Below are 16899 nucleotides of genomic sequence, written 5' to 3'. Positions count from 1 at the left end.
TTTTGGGAAATGTTCATATAACCTGCCGCGGTACCTTTTAATGTCCTTGTGAAACTGTGGGAGAAAGAGAGATGTGTGTCTGTGGGGCGGTATGAACTGAAGCTCAGCTGAGGCTGACAGCATTGAAGTGTTAAAATAAGGAAATATGGATAGGAGATGCTGCTGCATTTTGAGCCACAATGTCAAACTGAAGGACGACCACAGAGCCGTGTTCAGACGTACAGCCCAAGAAATGGCATTTTTTTTCTTTTTTTTTTCTTCATGCTCTATAAGTACATTGAGGGCAACTGGACGGAGTAGTTTTTTTTTTTTTAAGACGTTTCACCTCTCATCCAAGAGGCGTCTTTAGTTCTGACTGACTACTGCATAACAAGGGTTATTGCAGAAAGGGGAATTGGCGGTGAGGATAAACACACCCTATTGTAAAGAGGGCGGAATGTAAAGTTGCAAGGTGAGTGGGGAGTGATACCATAGCTATGGACTAATAGTTTCACCTGAGAGACACTTTTGGCTGAAATGAAACTGTGGTCTTGTTATCAGAAGGGGGGTTGAATTTTTTGGGGAGAGAATTCAGGACGGCATTATAGGTGGATGAAAGGTTGTCTCTCAAACCACCTCCTCTATTCAGAGGAGAGAGATTCTCTCCAGATTCTGGAGATACCATCTCTGGAGTCCAGATTAACATAAATGGCTTCCTTCACCCCTCTTTCAAACCATCTGTCTTCTTTGGCGAGGATATCTACATCCTCATCCACAGGAGTGTGTCCTTTGTCCTCAAGATGTAGATGAACTGCTAAATCCTGCCCCGAGGAGCTGGATGAACCAGTCTTTGTCTGAGGGTGTTGGTGGGTTTAAAATGGACAGGAATTTGGTAATGCCGACCTGATGTTCTCTCCCCCAAAAAATGTAACCCCCTTCCTGATAACAAGGCCGCAGTTTCATTTCAAAGGACACCCAGCCAAACGTGTCTCTCAGGTGAAACTATTAGTCCATACCTATGGTATCACCCCCCATTCACACACCCTCCTTAGAATAGGATGTGTTTCACCACACCTCCACCCCCCGTTCTGCAGTGACCCTCGTTACGGGTATGCAACCCCCTTTGCAACCCCTTGGTACATACCAGAATTTCCTAGTCCATTAAGTAGATTGCGATCTACAAGTAGATCGTAAAGATAGTGCTGGTGGCTCAAGAGCAATTCAAATCTAAAATAAATATAATTCTAGTCGTGGGGTGGTGGAGCTAATCCCAGCAGTCAGTGGGTGAAGGCTGGTTACACTGCAGTTCATCAGTCCACCACAGAGCTACATAAAGATGTATACAACCTTTCACGATAGCACTCCTACCTACTGTGTGTAGTACTGGCACAGCAAATATGGCAAAGGCATGAGGCAGTTTGATTGAAGTGCTTCGTGACTTTAGCTTTAAGGGGGGTCTGTTTTTTGGGTTTTTTTTTTTTTTGTTCTTGGCATTTTGAGCTTTTAGCAGATCAGACCTCCCTTCTTCTACCCCCACAGAGACATTTCTTTCTTCCTTCCTCCCTGACCTTTCTAGGCTGACCGCATCCACACATAAAGCCATTACAATCCAACAGTACTTTGATTTAAAAGTACTTATCCTTGCACTTAGACCGGCCTAATCATCCGGGCCTGTTCTGCTTTTATCTTTGTTTAGTCATCATCAGCCATTATACTGGTATCAACATATGGAAACTTGGCCTGACACCAGAGCTTTGTTACAGTTTTATCCCCGAGTCTAAACAGAAAGCTCATCACACGTCGGACTGAGTTTTCTTGCGCCAGATCACTCAACCATCCATCACCAGCATAAACTCTGTGTCTGTCTGGCAACATGAGATCTTCCAACCAACGCTAGCCTTCCGGAACAGAGCTGATGCTGACGTCAAACCAGAGGCGTTGTGGTCGTGGTTAATATTATCATTTTTATAATCAAACTAAATCATTTTGCCTCCTTAATACGGAACTTGTGGACGGTCATATTACTGCAAGTGATTTTCTGTTGTTAAATATAAATGTTCTGCATATTAATGTTTTTTTCAAATACATGACACTGTATGTAAATATCTAGTATGTCTAGGTGTTATGTGCCGGGTGCTTATGTAATGTGCAGACATGAGAGTGTTCATCTGGTGAAAATATCTCTTCACATATTCAGCCTCCAGCATTTGTTGTCACTCAACACAGAATGGGAGATTTAAAAAAAAACAGTTTTGAATATTAGTTTTATGGGAGATTTAAAAAAAAAAAAACAGTTTTGAATATTAGTTTTTTTTATTTTGACTCTGAGTTGAGGATGAGGTCAAAATGTTTTTAGGGTTTTTTTTTTAAATAAACATTTGAAACTCTCTTTCACAGTACATTACTTCACATCAGCTGCCTCCCTCACCCACTGTTTTATGCCTCTCTCTCTCTTTCTCTCTCTCTCTCGCTCGGATTAGTCAACCTTGCAGTCTGTGAATGAGTTACTGTTATCCTTCAGGCAGTGTTTCTGTGCAGCCATTATATAGCTCAGTGATGCAGCAGGTACCAGGACAGTACGGTGGTTGTTGTTTTGTTTTGGTTTTTGCCATTCAAACAAAGGACTTTCTTCAATTTAATTTTTAAAAATTATTATTATGTTAGAGACAAACCTCGAACGCTGGTGTCGAGAGGTGGAGGGAAGACCATAGACCCCTCTGTCTTTCCAAGAGGTCCAATGTTGTGTTGCTGCAGGGGTCTCTGCTCCATCTCATGACCCCAGTTTTGTTTGATTAGGATCAGGTTTCCATACCTCAAACAGACAACATAACTGCTCAGGTCTGAAAACGTACCTTCAGAGAAAAGCTTTATGTCAAGAAACACATTTTTAATTTAGCTACATTTTTTAAAAAATCAAATAAAACTTGAAAAAATGTGCCACACCCCAAAGAGCGCTAGGCTAACAGCTGTGAAGACACTGTTGTGTATTTTCTCTTCATAAAAGCTTGTATATTTTACACCGACAGCTGAGCACACGTCCCTCAGAAACTGTCTCAGGGTCTCGTATTAAGATACAACAGTTACAAGTCGGAGTCGCTCAACATCTTTGCGTCACATAAATACATTTACAAAAATGTAGCCTTCAAAAAGTCCTATCAGTATCAAGCCGATCTTACACAGCTGTGACGTTGGAGATTAGTTGTCAAGTCTGCCTTGCTTGCCTATATGGAGTTACGTGGTAGATTTTGCTGCGAAGGCTGTGTTTAGACAACCATTCCCAGGTTAAACACCAACCAAAATAATGTGAACCATGTCAGGTTTGTGTAGTTTATGTCCGTTTCCAGTGTCCATCCATCTGTGCTTAATGTTAAATCAATTTGGGGAAAAATTAAGAAATAATTAGTTTGACAGCAGTTCATTTATCCTCATTATCTGTTGTTCTTTAACCCTTCCCTGGACTGCTCCTCAGGTAGTAATCCGTCAGGCTGTGTGCTACCTGAGGTTCAAGTTCCATACAAAAGCCCAGCTGTAACCATATCCACCCTCCTTGTTTGTTTTCTGTACGGTGGTTAATATTTTGTTCTGCCTGCATCTTAGTGACAGTACAGTCTGTACAGGGGAGACGGAACCGTTTGCTCTCTTTGTATCTCAACATTTGTTAACAGTTAGCAGTGGAAAAAAAACAAACGTATAATCTTTGAGAATTTAACTTTGGACGTCTGCTAATGGGATTAGCTCTAAAAGGAAACATCTTGAGAAGATGATGGACACAGGCAGGCCTAAACACAACAAGGTAACGTGTGTGTGGCTGTGGTCATGCTGCAGTTTAGTCCAATGGCATTAGATTTACTGAAACAAACTTCTCTTTTGTATAAATTATTTTTCCTTCGTCATGAAAAATATCCTTAATATCAGATAACTAAGGACACTACTGACCAATCAACACACAACACAACACACTCTTGTAAAATACAACACACTGTATGCTATTGTTTATTCTACATCGCCCCCTTTTGTTAAAAGCCTGCCATGCTGTCACATTCACAGCTATTGCCTCAAAACTTTACTGACGTTCATTTTAAACAACATAAATTAATTTGGTTTTTTTGTGACCCCTGCCTGCAGTAGCACCCTTCTGAGGAACCCGCCCCCCGCTTTGGGAACCACTGATCTAAGCTTATACTTGCAGATCCTTATTATACCTTGTCTTTTACTTCACTCGTTATGTCTGGCCCACACACACACACACACAGTGAGGTTTGACCTTACTTGGCTTCATTTTACCCTGAAGGTTTCTGAGGTTTTTATTGAGTAGATCTTAATCAATTTCTGGTGATGTTAATAGAGGAAGATGCCTGGTCAGCAGGATGCGCTGCCTCTGCAGTTAATGGCCGTGGGGAAGCCACTCAGGATCCGGTTTCATCATATTTTGCTGCTATAGTGCTGTACATCTGTGCCTGTTTTGCTTTCCTGTCCTCCCGCCCAGTGGGGGTTTCTGTTTTTTCACCGGGACGGCTCTGATGTTCTCTCTGCCCTGTGCAGCAGGTCCCATGGCCTTCAGCCGGCTTGTTGATTGTGTTCAGCTCGGGGATCCACTGCGTCCCACAACTCGATGTTTCATGGTCGTTGGAGTAAAGCACGGTTTTATGAGCAGGGTATATTAGCTCTGGCAGACTTAATGAGTCATATTTAAACAAATCTCTTGTGGCACGATAAACATCCCTTCTTTAGTGAGCCACACAGATTGAGCAGACATGTTCCTCTGGCTCCAAAAAGAAATTTCTTTTATGCAACAAATTTGCATGAATATGAGATTTGACTTCAGCAATTATTGGCCATAAGACATGCTGACTTTTAGAAGGAATGCATTACAAAGACAGGCAAAAAGAAACTCTTTGTATTTCTTACCTAGCCAACATGCTAATGTACATTTGAAGCTACAGCCCTTAGGTAACATCGTAGACAAACAAAACCATCACATCTCGTACTTTGAAGCCGTTAACTTTAACATACCTGTCTCTGTATGTGTTTCACAGTGGGGTTTTTTTTTTTTGGTTCTTTAAGGACTACTGGAGTATGTGGAAAAGGGGCCCCATGGTACAGACATTTGTGACTGTTACTCAGTAATCTGAGGACTATTTATCAGTGCTGGGTACTTTCTATCTGTGAGGGGCCACTTGTGTGACCATGCTGTGCAAGTTCTTCTTGTCAAGCAACACGTAGGAGCACAGCAGGACTGTCCACAACTACTTCACTCCTAGTTACCCCACATTCTTCTTTATTGTCGTGTTACTGGTAGATACTGCTACATAAAGTATGTTTAAATAAGTTCCCTCTTTTAATCCCGTCCGATCCTGTCCACCTGCAGTCTAGAAGGATAACTGAGTGGAAAGAGACGCCCCTCCGATGAGCTCCCATGTTTCCCAGTGTTGAATTAACATTCATTATTCACATGTCATCTGTCTTCCAATCAGTCGCCATCCATAATGTAAAGGTGTGCACACGGAGGTTAGACCGACACAGACAGACTGGATGATTAATAATGTTGAGGCAGAGACTGTCATTTAGGCCGCATGTTTAATCTCAACATAATGAGAGGTGCAGTACAACCAAGTACTGTGTCCTCGATCAGAGAAGGTAAAAACACACCATCAGAGCTGGGCTTTTCTTCTGGATTCTTAAGGTGAAATACACGTTTGAATATCCAGTTTTGTTTGTTTTGGGTTTTTTTTATTTACTTTGACCTGAAATCCATGATCGGATCACATGTCTCAAACTGGTGACCTGAAGGTCACAGTTCACTGTTGTCCGCTCCCGTGTGGTCTCACGCGATATTGCGTAGTTTAATTACGATTGCGACACATTACACATCACACGACTATGAGCAAACAGAGAGAGGCAGTCCATGGACTTGATGCCTGCACTGTCCTAGGAAAAAAAATTTGATCAAGTCTATTCGAAATTGGACACCCATTTGCAAATCTTAGTTTTGGACCCCAATAAATACATAAATTATTTTCAATTGTTACTCCAAAATTCTTTTACCAATCAGAAGTCTGATTTCTTTTTTTTTTTTAAGTTCACATCCATTATTGTTTTTCTAAAATAATTGTAACTTCTGGCATGACAAATTTCTTGTGCTGCCACATTGGTATGTCATGGCTGTCAGCCGTTTGAACAATGTTCACGTAATAGTTTTTCCAGCAGCTGCTGCTGAGTCATGCCGCCCTATTCCTGTGTGGTTCTCTGATGTACTCATCCAGGAGCTGAGTGCTGCTCCAGTCTCTATCAGTTGTTCCCTGTGCGTCTCTTAAATGAGACCTACAGTGATGCGTCTCTCTGAGCCTCCGTCTCTCCTGTCACAACTCTGTACAGTTGTTACCCTGCGCCGGGCCCCGTGATGGAGCATAATTGGACGGATTTGAGTCCCGATCTGACCCCTCTGACATTTGTGAGGGTGGTCTGATTTACAGCTGCACAAATTGGCCATCCACACAGTGGTATTTTGGTGTTTATAGACGAAGCTTGAATGTCAGCAAGTAGATTATAGTCCGTCTTAAATGTCAAACAGATTTGATATTTACAGCTAAAACAGCAGTGCAGGGAAATGGCTGACAGGTGTTTGGTGCTGGATTGGATCTTTTACATGATAGTAGTAACATAACATTTCAAATTCGTCAGTGTGTATTAGGATTAATGACAACAGTTAGTTGTTAGTTGTTCTGTTAGTGGTTCTTAACATAAATAGATCACAATTTGTCTAACTGTGCTGATGATTCACCACCTCTATTATGATGTAAATCAGCCTTCTGTGTTTTAATGGTTTTATCTCATTATAAGATGCAGTACACAGCAAATAAAAAACATCAGCTTACATTTGAAAGGATTGGCTACAGTATTTAAAAGTCAAGAACACAATGACATTTAATTTGAAAAACTAAATTTGATTTAAAGAAATAAGTAAAGCACAGTTAAACAACAACTAACAATAAGGAGGCAGAGACATTTGGTCTTGTTGGATCAGACGGGATATGGTTCCATTTGGAAATTTCAACCAATATTGGTCGGATACCGATCGAGGCCCTGTCGTTCACTCTGCATTACTCATTGTAAATATGGATGTTATGAATGAATGAAGACGCCCACCCACAGAATCTGTTGGTATTTGACTCCCGCGCCCACATGCACACAAAGTAACTTTTTGTATCTCAACCCACATGCACACAAAGTAACTTTTTCTATCTCACTTAAAAAAAAAAGAAGAGAAAATTAGTTTTAACTCAAGGCCGAGCTTCTTTGTGACGAGACCTTGAAAACATTTCAACACCTCCGTCAGAAGACTGTGACGGTGTCAGAATCTCTCACATTCCTGACACTGACAGAATGTTTCGCTGGCTCGTGTGTCTCATTCAACGCTTTGGTCTCTTTACAGAGAGAGAGAGAGAGAAAATGTTCGTGCTGTATTCGCGACCGAAGGCGGTGAGGTTTTACTGCAGTAATAATTTAGCTCTTCTCACGCCACGTTATTATCATCACAAATTATGAAGCACCAGGCCATTAACACTGGTGTAATAGCTGCAAAGAGTCATTTAAGAAGAGCTGTTGGTCCTTGTATGACCTTAGAGGTTCTAGATAAGTCTTAGTTGTTTTTTTTATCAAATAAAATTCCAAATCTCTTCCCTTTGAGCCCAGATCTTACATGTCTATAAAGGTTACTAAGACCGTTTTTCCCCAGAATTTGTGAAGCATCGTCTCTTATCCACAAGGCTTCTGAGTCAACAGCACACGCTGTTGTTGAGAGTCGTGGGGGTTTTTAAACTCGAAATCTGATGTGAGTTTTTGCTGTGTCCTTCTGAAACAGATCCAGTTTGCCGACCAGAAACAGGAGTTTAACAAGCGTCCCTCCAAGATTGGCCGTCGCTCTCTGTCCCGCTCCATCTCTCAGTCATCTACAGACAGCTACAGCTCAGGTAAACACAACACACACTTCTTCACACCCATTAAAAAAGCCATGGCTTTTTTCCAGACTCCACTTATAAAATGAAGACTATTCAATAATTTATTCAACCCCCAGATACCACATTTTTGACATTAAATAAAAATAAATAAATAAATAAAAGTGGCCAAGCACAGCTTGACAGTAATAACCACCTCCTGCCCTACCATCTCATTATGTCTCCAAGAGCATTAGTGATGAAGAACCTGATTTATTTTTTGCAAACACACACCAGTAGAGTCTGATTTATGCCTGGGAGTCATAATGAAGGGCAAAAAGTCCCCTTAAAAAAATCAACACAAACCCAAGAAGGCGAATTCAGTAAAATACAATGTCTGTTGTTCAACCGATGAATGTGAACAAAGCCGTCTTGTATTGGTCGAAATGATGCAACGAGAATTTGAAAAGAAACAAGACAAAAGAAAAGAAAAAAAAAAAAGAAACGCTGTAAGGTTCAATTAATTACGTTGTTAATTGAACTGTTTAAGGCTTTTGTGACGTTAACATTAGTCTGCATTGAAGTGTCAGCACTTTGACGGGATATTTTTGTCCACGCTGCCCACAATCTCTGTTCAACTGTTACCGGCAGTCAGCTGTCAGAAGGGATTCTGTCAAACACCCACAGTCTCACGTCGTTTCTGAACTCTCTCACTGCCCCCCCCCCCCAGCCCTTGTCTCCCCCTCCCCTGAACTCTCACTGCTGATGCCCTGTCTACTCGTATAAATCCTTCAGCAGAATCCTTATTATTTCCTTTGATGGTTCTCACGGCGGAGTGAACAAATTGTACTTTTCTGGAGAAAAATATCACACCAGGGACATTTGGCTTCTGAAAACATTTCAACATGTACTAATGGAGAACTTTTACAGTCGAAAAAACATATTTTAATCTAATAATTATTAATTATTAATAATATTCTAATCCTAAGAGGCCGGAACATTGTACTGCATTTATACAAACAGAAATAACCCATAAATCGGTGATCATCAATTGGTGGACAGGAACATAAGCACATGGAAATGATCCATCTTTAATAGATGGGTTCTTCTCAGAACACCTTGAAAGAAGGTAGAATTAGATCTAGTATGTGACTTTAAAGAGGGTTTTTGCCAAAATATAAAATTGTTTGGCCCAGTTTGACCAGTAGAGGCTCTGTAGTGGTTCTGATACTGCGCTCTAGTGCCACCCCGGACTTTGGTTCATTAATGAGCTTGTCGACGATTCCAAACCCACTGAAAATGTCACATTAACATATGAAGCTAGGAATAGAAATGGTGGCACGTTGCCAAGGTTTGGAAATGCTCCAAAGAGTCCGGACATAAGGACCTTGGAGAGAGCCTTATGTCCAGGCTCCTCGGCCCAAATGTCCAGGTCGTTTGGAGGCAAGTCAGAAAGCAACCTGGAACCTGGCCACGATATGAAAATCAGAGTATTACGTATTGAAAAAAGAGAATCTTAAAATAGATGGCTTTAACACGATGCTGTCTTAAAACACAATTGAAATGAAATGATCACCCAGGGAATTTCTATATGTCAAATATTCCAGTATTTATTTAACATTTCGTCTTATTTTGATTCCAAAACATGAAAGAATAATGCATTAGTCTGCAGGTAGAGTCACATGTTAAAATCCACACAGTTCTGATCAGTTACTTTTTCCCACACACTTTTGACTGAACCTCCACTATCCCAGTTCATACCCTCAACACCCATTAGATCAGTTTAGCCCACTTTATCCACGGGGTCTCTTCCTGTCAGTTTATATTTGAACCTTTCAAAATATTTTTTTTTTTTATAAACCTTGTAGTCAGGGATTATTATCAGTCCAAGCCTTTCTTCCTCCTGGCACAGTACAGCGTGTTCTAGAGCAAGAAGCCCGAGTTAAGTTGCGCAGGTTTTGTCCTCGCTCACTGACTCATGGTTGCGGCGGCTGCAGCAGCTGCTGGGCATAAGTGTTTACATCTCCGGAGGTGAGTCGGTGCTTTTCTGCGACAGGTTTCTCTTTGGTGTCTGCACCGTGTTTACCTTCAGCCGAGCTCCCTCGTGACTCCGCAGCTCTGCAGGAGGAAGGATGTTTCTCAGACGGCTTTCACATCAATTAACCCCAGCACTAAAAGAACATTGTGTTTGTCCTGGGACTTTTTTTCACTGAAAGTTCCAGGTCAAAGAGTTCGGTCAGAAAAATGTTCCCACCCATTTACTGATATAAGAATTCATTCAGATTTTGAGAAGGTGGGGGTATGTTCATGACTCCAACCCTGGGCACTTGGACATCGGTTTGACTTTTTATTTTTTATTGAAAATGGAAATAAACTATGTATTGTGAACCTTTATATGTGCGTTAATGAAATGTACCCGTGTGTTGCAGCGGCATCGTACACAGACAGCTCTGACGATGAGACATCTCCCCGAGACAAACAACAGAAGAACTCGAAGGGCAACGGAGACTTCTGCATCAAGAACATCAAACAGGCCGACTTTGGACGCAGGGAGATTGAGATTGCAGAGCAAGGTAAAAAAATATGCATATGTATGTATATATGTATATGTATATCTATATGTGTATATGTATATCTATATGTGTATATGTATATCTATATGTGTATATGTATATACAGTATGTATATATATGTGTATATATGTATGTATATATGTGTAAATATGCATATATGTATTTATATATGTATGTATATGTATATATGTATGTATATCTATATATGTATGTATATGGATATGTGTATATATGTATATGTATTTATATATGTATATATGTATTTATATATGTATGTATATATATAGGCTATAATATATAGGCTATATATAGAGAGAGTATTATTAGTATTATATTATGGCTATATAGAGAGAGAGTATTATTAGTATTATATTATACTTGTATTCTTATTTTTTTAATATTAATTAACATTTAGGAAATGCAAAAAGCTTCTTCTGAGTGTTCTTCATTCTATACCAGTGATCACCAACCAGTGGCCCAGAGGCCCAATCTGGCTCACCGCACCATCTAATCAGAAAACAATGTTAAACAAAAAAATGTGTTTTCTTTAATTTTTAATTTTTTTATTTTGAGTTCTGACCCCCAAGGTGTCTTGGTGACCCCCGGTATAAACTCAGACGTGATGCTTTCATTCATCAATATCTCTGTGGGTGACGTCTCATCTCTCTCTGCTCTTTTCCAGAGATGCCAGCTCTGATGGCACTCAGGAAACGTGCACAAGGGGAGAAACCCCTCGCCGGTGCCAAGGTGGTGGGCTGCACCCACATCACTGCCCAGACTGCTGTGAGTTGGAACGCACACACAGACCCAGCTGTGAACACAGTTTTACTTGAACTATAATCCAACCTTGAAACTCTCTCCTCTCTCTCTCTTCTGTCTCGACCTCAGGTGCTGATGGAGACTCTCTCAGCTTTAGGGGCTCAGTGCAGGTGGGCGGCCTGTAATATCTACTCCACCCAGAACGAAGTGGCAGCTGCCCTGGCAGAGGGAGGTGAGGCTCTCCAGAGATCTTTTGTGACTTCCCCTTCTTTTTTTTTTTTTTTTTTTTCATAAATGATATTTTCTGTCTCTTTAAGGTTTCAGCGTATTCGCATGGAAGGGGGAGTCGGAGGACGACTTCTGGTGGTGCATCGATCGCTGTGTTAATGTGGAGGGCTGGCAGCCAAACATGGTAACACACCTACAACACATGTTAAAAACTGCTTAAAAGTTTAAATTAAATGTTTTTCCCCCTTTTTTTTCAAGTTTTTGCTGAGGACAAGTACAAAGACCCAGTATTACGTACTGCAACCTTTTAAGATTAATATAAAATGGAATATTGATTTTGTTTAAAATGATGCTATTTTGAAAAAAAAAAGCACTTAGATAAATGGAAAATTCCAAAACCTTTTCCCAGTGTTTTCTGTCTTTAACTTTCCAGGCACGAAGGCTAATCTGGAATAGGTTTTGAGGTTTTTTCTCTGTACGTTTATTTTTATTTTTTTGTTTTGTTTTTTCTGCCAGATCCTGGATGACGGTGGAGACCTGACTCACTGGATTTATAAAAAATATCCCAACATGTTCAAAAAGATTAAAGGCATCGTCGAGGAGAGCGTCACTGGAGTCCACAGGTGAGATTTAGGATCCGAATGTTCTCTCCGGTTCTTTTTTTTTCTTCCCCTCTTCTTATAATTTCTGATTATCGTGGAAGCCATTAATATTCCAGAGCTTCTCTTTGTTTCTTAAACTACTTTCTAACACAAGCACGTAAACGCTCCTGCAAGTGTTTGATGTGACAACATCACCACCTAGTGGTCAATAATCGGTTAGACACGTTGGGATTACATAAACGCAGCATGGCGCAGTATAACATTTAAAATTCAAATAAATGCTAATAATAGATAAAAAAAACAATTGATGTGTAATAATTCTATTTTATTTTTTTATTACACAGGCTGTACCAACTGTCCAAAGCTGGAAAACTCTCTGTCCCGGCCATGAATGTCAACGACTCTGTGACCAAACAGAAGTTTGACAACCTCTACTGCTGCAGGGAGTCCATCTTAGACGGGTGAGACGTGCAGCCTACATTTCATACGTTATATCAAATATGAGGCCAGTAAAAATAAGCTTTATTTTGTTTTGTTTTTTTTTCTCAGTTTGAAGAGAACCACTGATGTCATGTTCGGTGGGAAGCAGGTGGTGGTGTGTGGATACGGAGAGGTAACGTTTCCATCTACTCCACACATTAAAACCCCTTCCACATGACTAAGTATGATGAAAAATGTTTTATTCTGTATATTGCCTGAACAGCAGGTTAATCTTAATACATTAACATTAACTCAGTTATCTCAGAAGCCTTTATTTATTTCTGTATATGTATTTTAATGTTGTATAAATATACATAAATAATTGCATTGAGCTCATTATAGATCTGTTCATTTATGACATAAAATTGTGAGCAAACGTAGATTTACTTGTCTTTTGATCCATATTATTTAATCTGCCTTATTTTCATGACTGGTTTGTTTATGGATTGTTAATCAAATGTAAAAAAAATGGTACAGATTACACGTTAATCTCATACTTGAAAAAAATGATGTTTTGAGCACAGGTAGATCACAAGTAATTAAATTAAGAATATATATATTTTAAAAGTATAATTATAAAAATAAAAATTATAACAAATAATTTAATGATACATTTAATTCTCTACTGTGTAATAGTGACCATATACTGTAAGAATTGAATCATATTGTATCACAGAGCTACATGGAATTAATCAGTGTCCCAAGTATATTTAGTTTATATGAAGAAATATATATTTACCTATTTAAATTTAGCCTGTTCATGTGAATAGTGGCAGGTGTAAGCACCTGTGCTTTTGAGCCTTTCCTCAATACCACACTCTAAGACTTTTTGGCATGTTATATAACATCATCTTTAGTCACATCTGCTCCATCTTCTCCTGCTCAGGTTGGGAAAGGCTGCTGTGCAGCCCTCAAAGCGATGGGCTCCATCGTCTACGTGACAGAGATCGACCCCATCTGTGCCCTGCAGGCCTGGTGAGACGACGCTCATTGAAAATGGAAATAAACTATGTATTGTGAACCTTTATATGTGCGTTAATGAAATGTACCCGTGTGTTGCAGCGGCATCGTACACAGACAGCTCTGACGATGAGACATCTCCCCGAGACAAACAACAGAAGAACTCGAAGGGCAACGGAGACTTCTGCATCAAGAACATCAAACAGGCCGACTTTGGACGCAGGGAGATTGAGATTGCAGAGCAAGGTAAAAAAATATGCATATGTATGTATATATGTATATGTATATCTATATGTGTATATGTATATCTATATGTGTATATGTATATCTATATGTGTATATGTATATCTATATGTGTATATGTATATCTATATGTGTATATGTATATCTATATGTGTATATGTATATCTATATGTGTATATGTATATACAGTATGTATATATATGTGTATATATGTATGTATATATGTGTAAATATGTATATATGTATTTATATATGTATATATGTATGTATGTATATGTATATATGTATGTATATCTATATATGTATGTATATGGATATGTGTATATATGTATATGTATTTATATATGTATGTATATATATAGGCTATATAGAGAGAGAGTATTATTAGTATTATATTATACTTGTATTCTTATTTTTTTAATATTAATTAACATTTAGGAAATGCAAAAAGCTTCTTCTGAGTGTTCTTCATTCTATACCAGTGATCACCAACCAGTGGCCCAGAGGCCCAATCTGGCTCACCGCACCATCTAATCAGAAAACAATGTTAAACAAAAAAATGTGTTTTCTTTAATTTTTAATTTTTTTATTTTGAGTTCTGACCCCCAAGGTGTCTTGGTGACCCCCGGTATAAACTCAGACGTGATGCTTTCATTCATCAATATCTCTGTGGGTGACGTCTCATCTCTCTCTGCTCTTTTCCAGAGATGCCAGCTCTGATGGCACTCAGGAAACGTGCACAAGGGGAGAAACCCCTCGCCGGTGCCAAGGTGGTGGGCTGCACCCACATCACTGCCCAGACTGCTGTGAGTTGGAACGCACACACAGACCCAGCTGTGAACACAGTTTTACTTGAACTATAATCCAACCTTGAAACTCTCTCCTCTCTCTCTCTCTTCTGTCTCGACCTCAGGTGCTGATGGAGACTCTCTCAGCTTTAGGGGCTCAGTGCAGGTGGGCGGCCTGTAATATCTACTCCACCCAGAACGAAGTGGCAGCTGCCCTGGCAGAGGGAGGTGAGGCTCTCCAGAGATCTTTTGTGACTTCCTCTACTTTTTTTTTTTTTTTTTTTTTCATAAATGATATTTTCTGTCTCTTTAAGGTTTCAGCGTATTCGCATGGAAGGGGGAGTCGGAGGACGACTTCTGGTGGTGCATCGATCGCTGTGTTAATGTGGAGGGCTGGCAGCCAAACATGGTAACACACCTACAACACATGTTAAAAACTGCTTAAAAGTTTAAATTAAATGTTTTTCCCCCTTTTTTTTCAAGTTTTTGCTGAGGACAAGTACAAAGACCCAGTATTACGTACTGCAACCTTTTAAGATTAATATAAAATGGAATATTGATTTTGTTTAAAATGATGCTATTTTGAAAAAAAAAAGCACTTAGATAAATGGAAAATTCCAAAACCTTTTCCCAGTGTTTTCTGTCTTTAACTTTCCAGGCACGAAGGCTAATCTGGAATAGGTTTTGAGGTTTTTTCTCTGTACGTTTATTTTTATTTTTTTGTTTTGTTTTTTCTGCCAGATCCTGGATGACGGTGGAGACCTGACTCACTGGATTTATAAAAAATATCCCAACATGTTCAAAAAGATTAAAGGCATCGTCGAGGAGAGCGTCACTGGAGTCCACAGGTGAGATTTAGGATCCGAATGTTCTCTCCGGTTCTTTTTTTTTCTTCCCCTCTTCTTATAATTTCTGATTATCGTGGAAGCCATTAATATTCCAGAGCTTCTCTTTGTTTCTTAAACTACTTTCTAACACAAGCACGTAAACGCTCCTGCAAGTGTTTGATGTGACAACATCACCACCTAGTGGTCAATAATCGGTTAGACACGTTGGGATTACATAAACGCAGCATGGCGCAGTATAACATTTAAAATTCAAATAAATGCTAATAATAGATAAAAAAAACAATTGATGTGTAATAATTCTATTTTATTTTTTTATTACACAGGCTGTACCAACTGTCCAAAGCTGGAAAACTCTCTGTCCCGGCCATGAATGTCAACGACTCTGTGACCAAACAGAAGTTTGACAACCTCTACTGCTGCAGGGAGTCCATCTTAGACGGGTGAGACGTGCAGCCTACATTTCATACGTTATATCAAATATGAGGCCAGTAAAAATAAGCTTTATTTTGTTTTGTTTTTTTTTCTCAGTTTGAAGAGAACCACTGATGTCATGTTTGGTGGGAAGCAGGTGGTGGTGTGTGGATACGGAGAGGTAACGTTTCCATCTACTCCACACATTAAAACCCCTTCCACATGACTAAGTATGATGAAAAATGTTTTATTCTGTATATTGCCTGAACAGCAGGTTAATCTTAATACATTAACATTAACTCAGTTATCTCAGAAGCCTTTATTTATTTCTGTATATGTATTTTAATGTTGTATAAATATACATAAATAATTGCATTGAGCTCATTATAGATCTGTTCATTTATGACATAAAATTGTGAGCAAACGTAGATTTACTTGTCTTTTGATCCATATTATTTAATCTGCCTTATTTTCATGACTGGTTTGTTTATGGATTGTTAATCAAATGTAAAAAATGGTACAGATTACACGTTAATCTCATACTTGAAAAAAATGATGTTTTGAGCACAGGTAGATCACAAGTAATTAAATTAAGAATATATATATTTTAAAAGTCTAAATAAAAAATGATGTTTTGAGTACAGGTAGATCACAAGTAATGAAATTAAGAATATATATATTTTAAAAGTATGATTATAAAAATAAAAATTATAACATAATTTAATAATACATTTAATTCTCTACTGTGTAATAGTGACCATATACTGTAAGAATTGAATCATATTGTATCACAGAGCTACATGGAATTAATCAGTGTCCCAAGTATATTTAGTTTATATGAGGAAATGTATATTTACCTATTTAAATTTAGCCTGTTCATGTGAATAGTGGCAGGTGTAAGCACCTGTGCTTTTGAGCCTTTCCTCAATACCACACTCTAAGACTTTTTGGCATGTTATATAACATCATCTTTAGTCACATCTGCTCCATCTTCTCCTGCTCAGGTTGGGAAAGGCTGCTGTGCAGCCCTCAAAGCGATGGGCTCCATCGTCTACGTGACAGAGATCGACCCCATCTGTGCCCTGCAGGCCTGG

General features: G+C 39.2%; 1 protein-coding gene across 1 annotated transcript in view; it reads left to right on the top strand.

Annotated features, from left to right (window-relative positions):
• Positions 1-16899, top strand: part of ahcyl2b (adenosylhomocysteinase like 2b) — a 39822-nt gene that overhangs the window by 13635 nt on the left and 9288 nt on the right. Inside the window, exons 2-10 of the mRNA XM_008315852.3 lie at positions 7841-7949; positions 10343-10486; positions 11169-11269; positions 11375-11477; positions 11563-11657; positions 11990-12096; positions 12420-12536; positions 12625-12688; positions 13442-13530. Coding sequence (XP_008314074.1) covers positions 7841-7949; positions 10343-10486; positions 11169-11269; positions 11375-11477; positions 11563-11657; positions 11990-12096; positions 12420-12536; positions 12625-12688; positions 13442-13530 — 929 coding nt within the window. The remainder of the gene's footprint in view (positions 1-7840; positions 7950-10342; positions 10487-11168; positions 11270-11374; positions 11478-11562; positions 11658-11989; positions 12097-12419; positions 12537-12624; positions 12689-13441; positions 13531-16899) is intronic.

Source organism: Cynoglossus semilaevis, chromosome 8, assembly GCF_000523025.1.
Source record: "Cynoglossus semilaevis isolate Cse_v1.0 chromosome 8, Cse_v1.0, whole genome shotgun sequence".
In the NCBI taxonomy this organism is placed as follows: domain Eukaryota; kingdom Metazoa; phylum Chordata; class Actinopteri; order Pleuronectiformes; family Cynoglossidae; genus Cynoglossus; species Cynoglossus semilaevis.
This window is presented reverse-complemented; position numbering and strand designations above follow the sequence as displayed.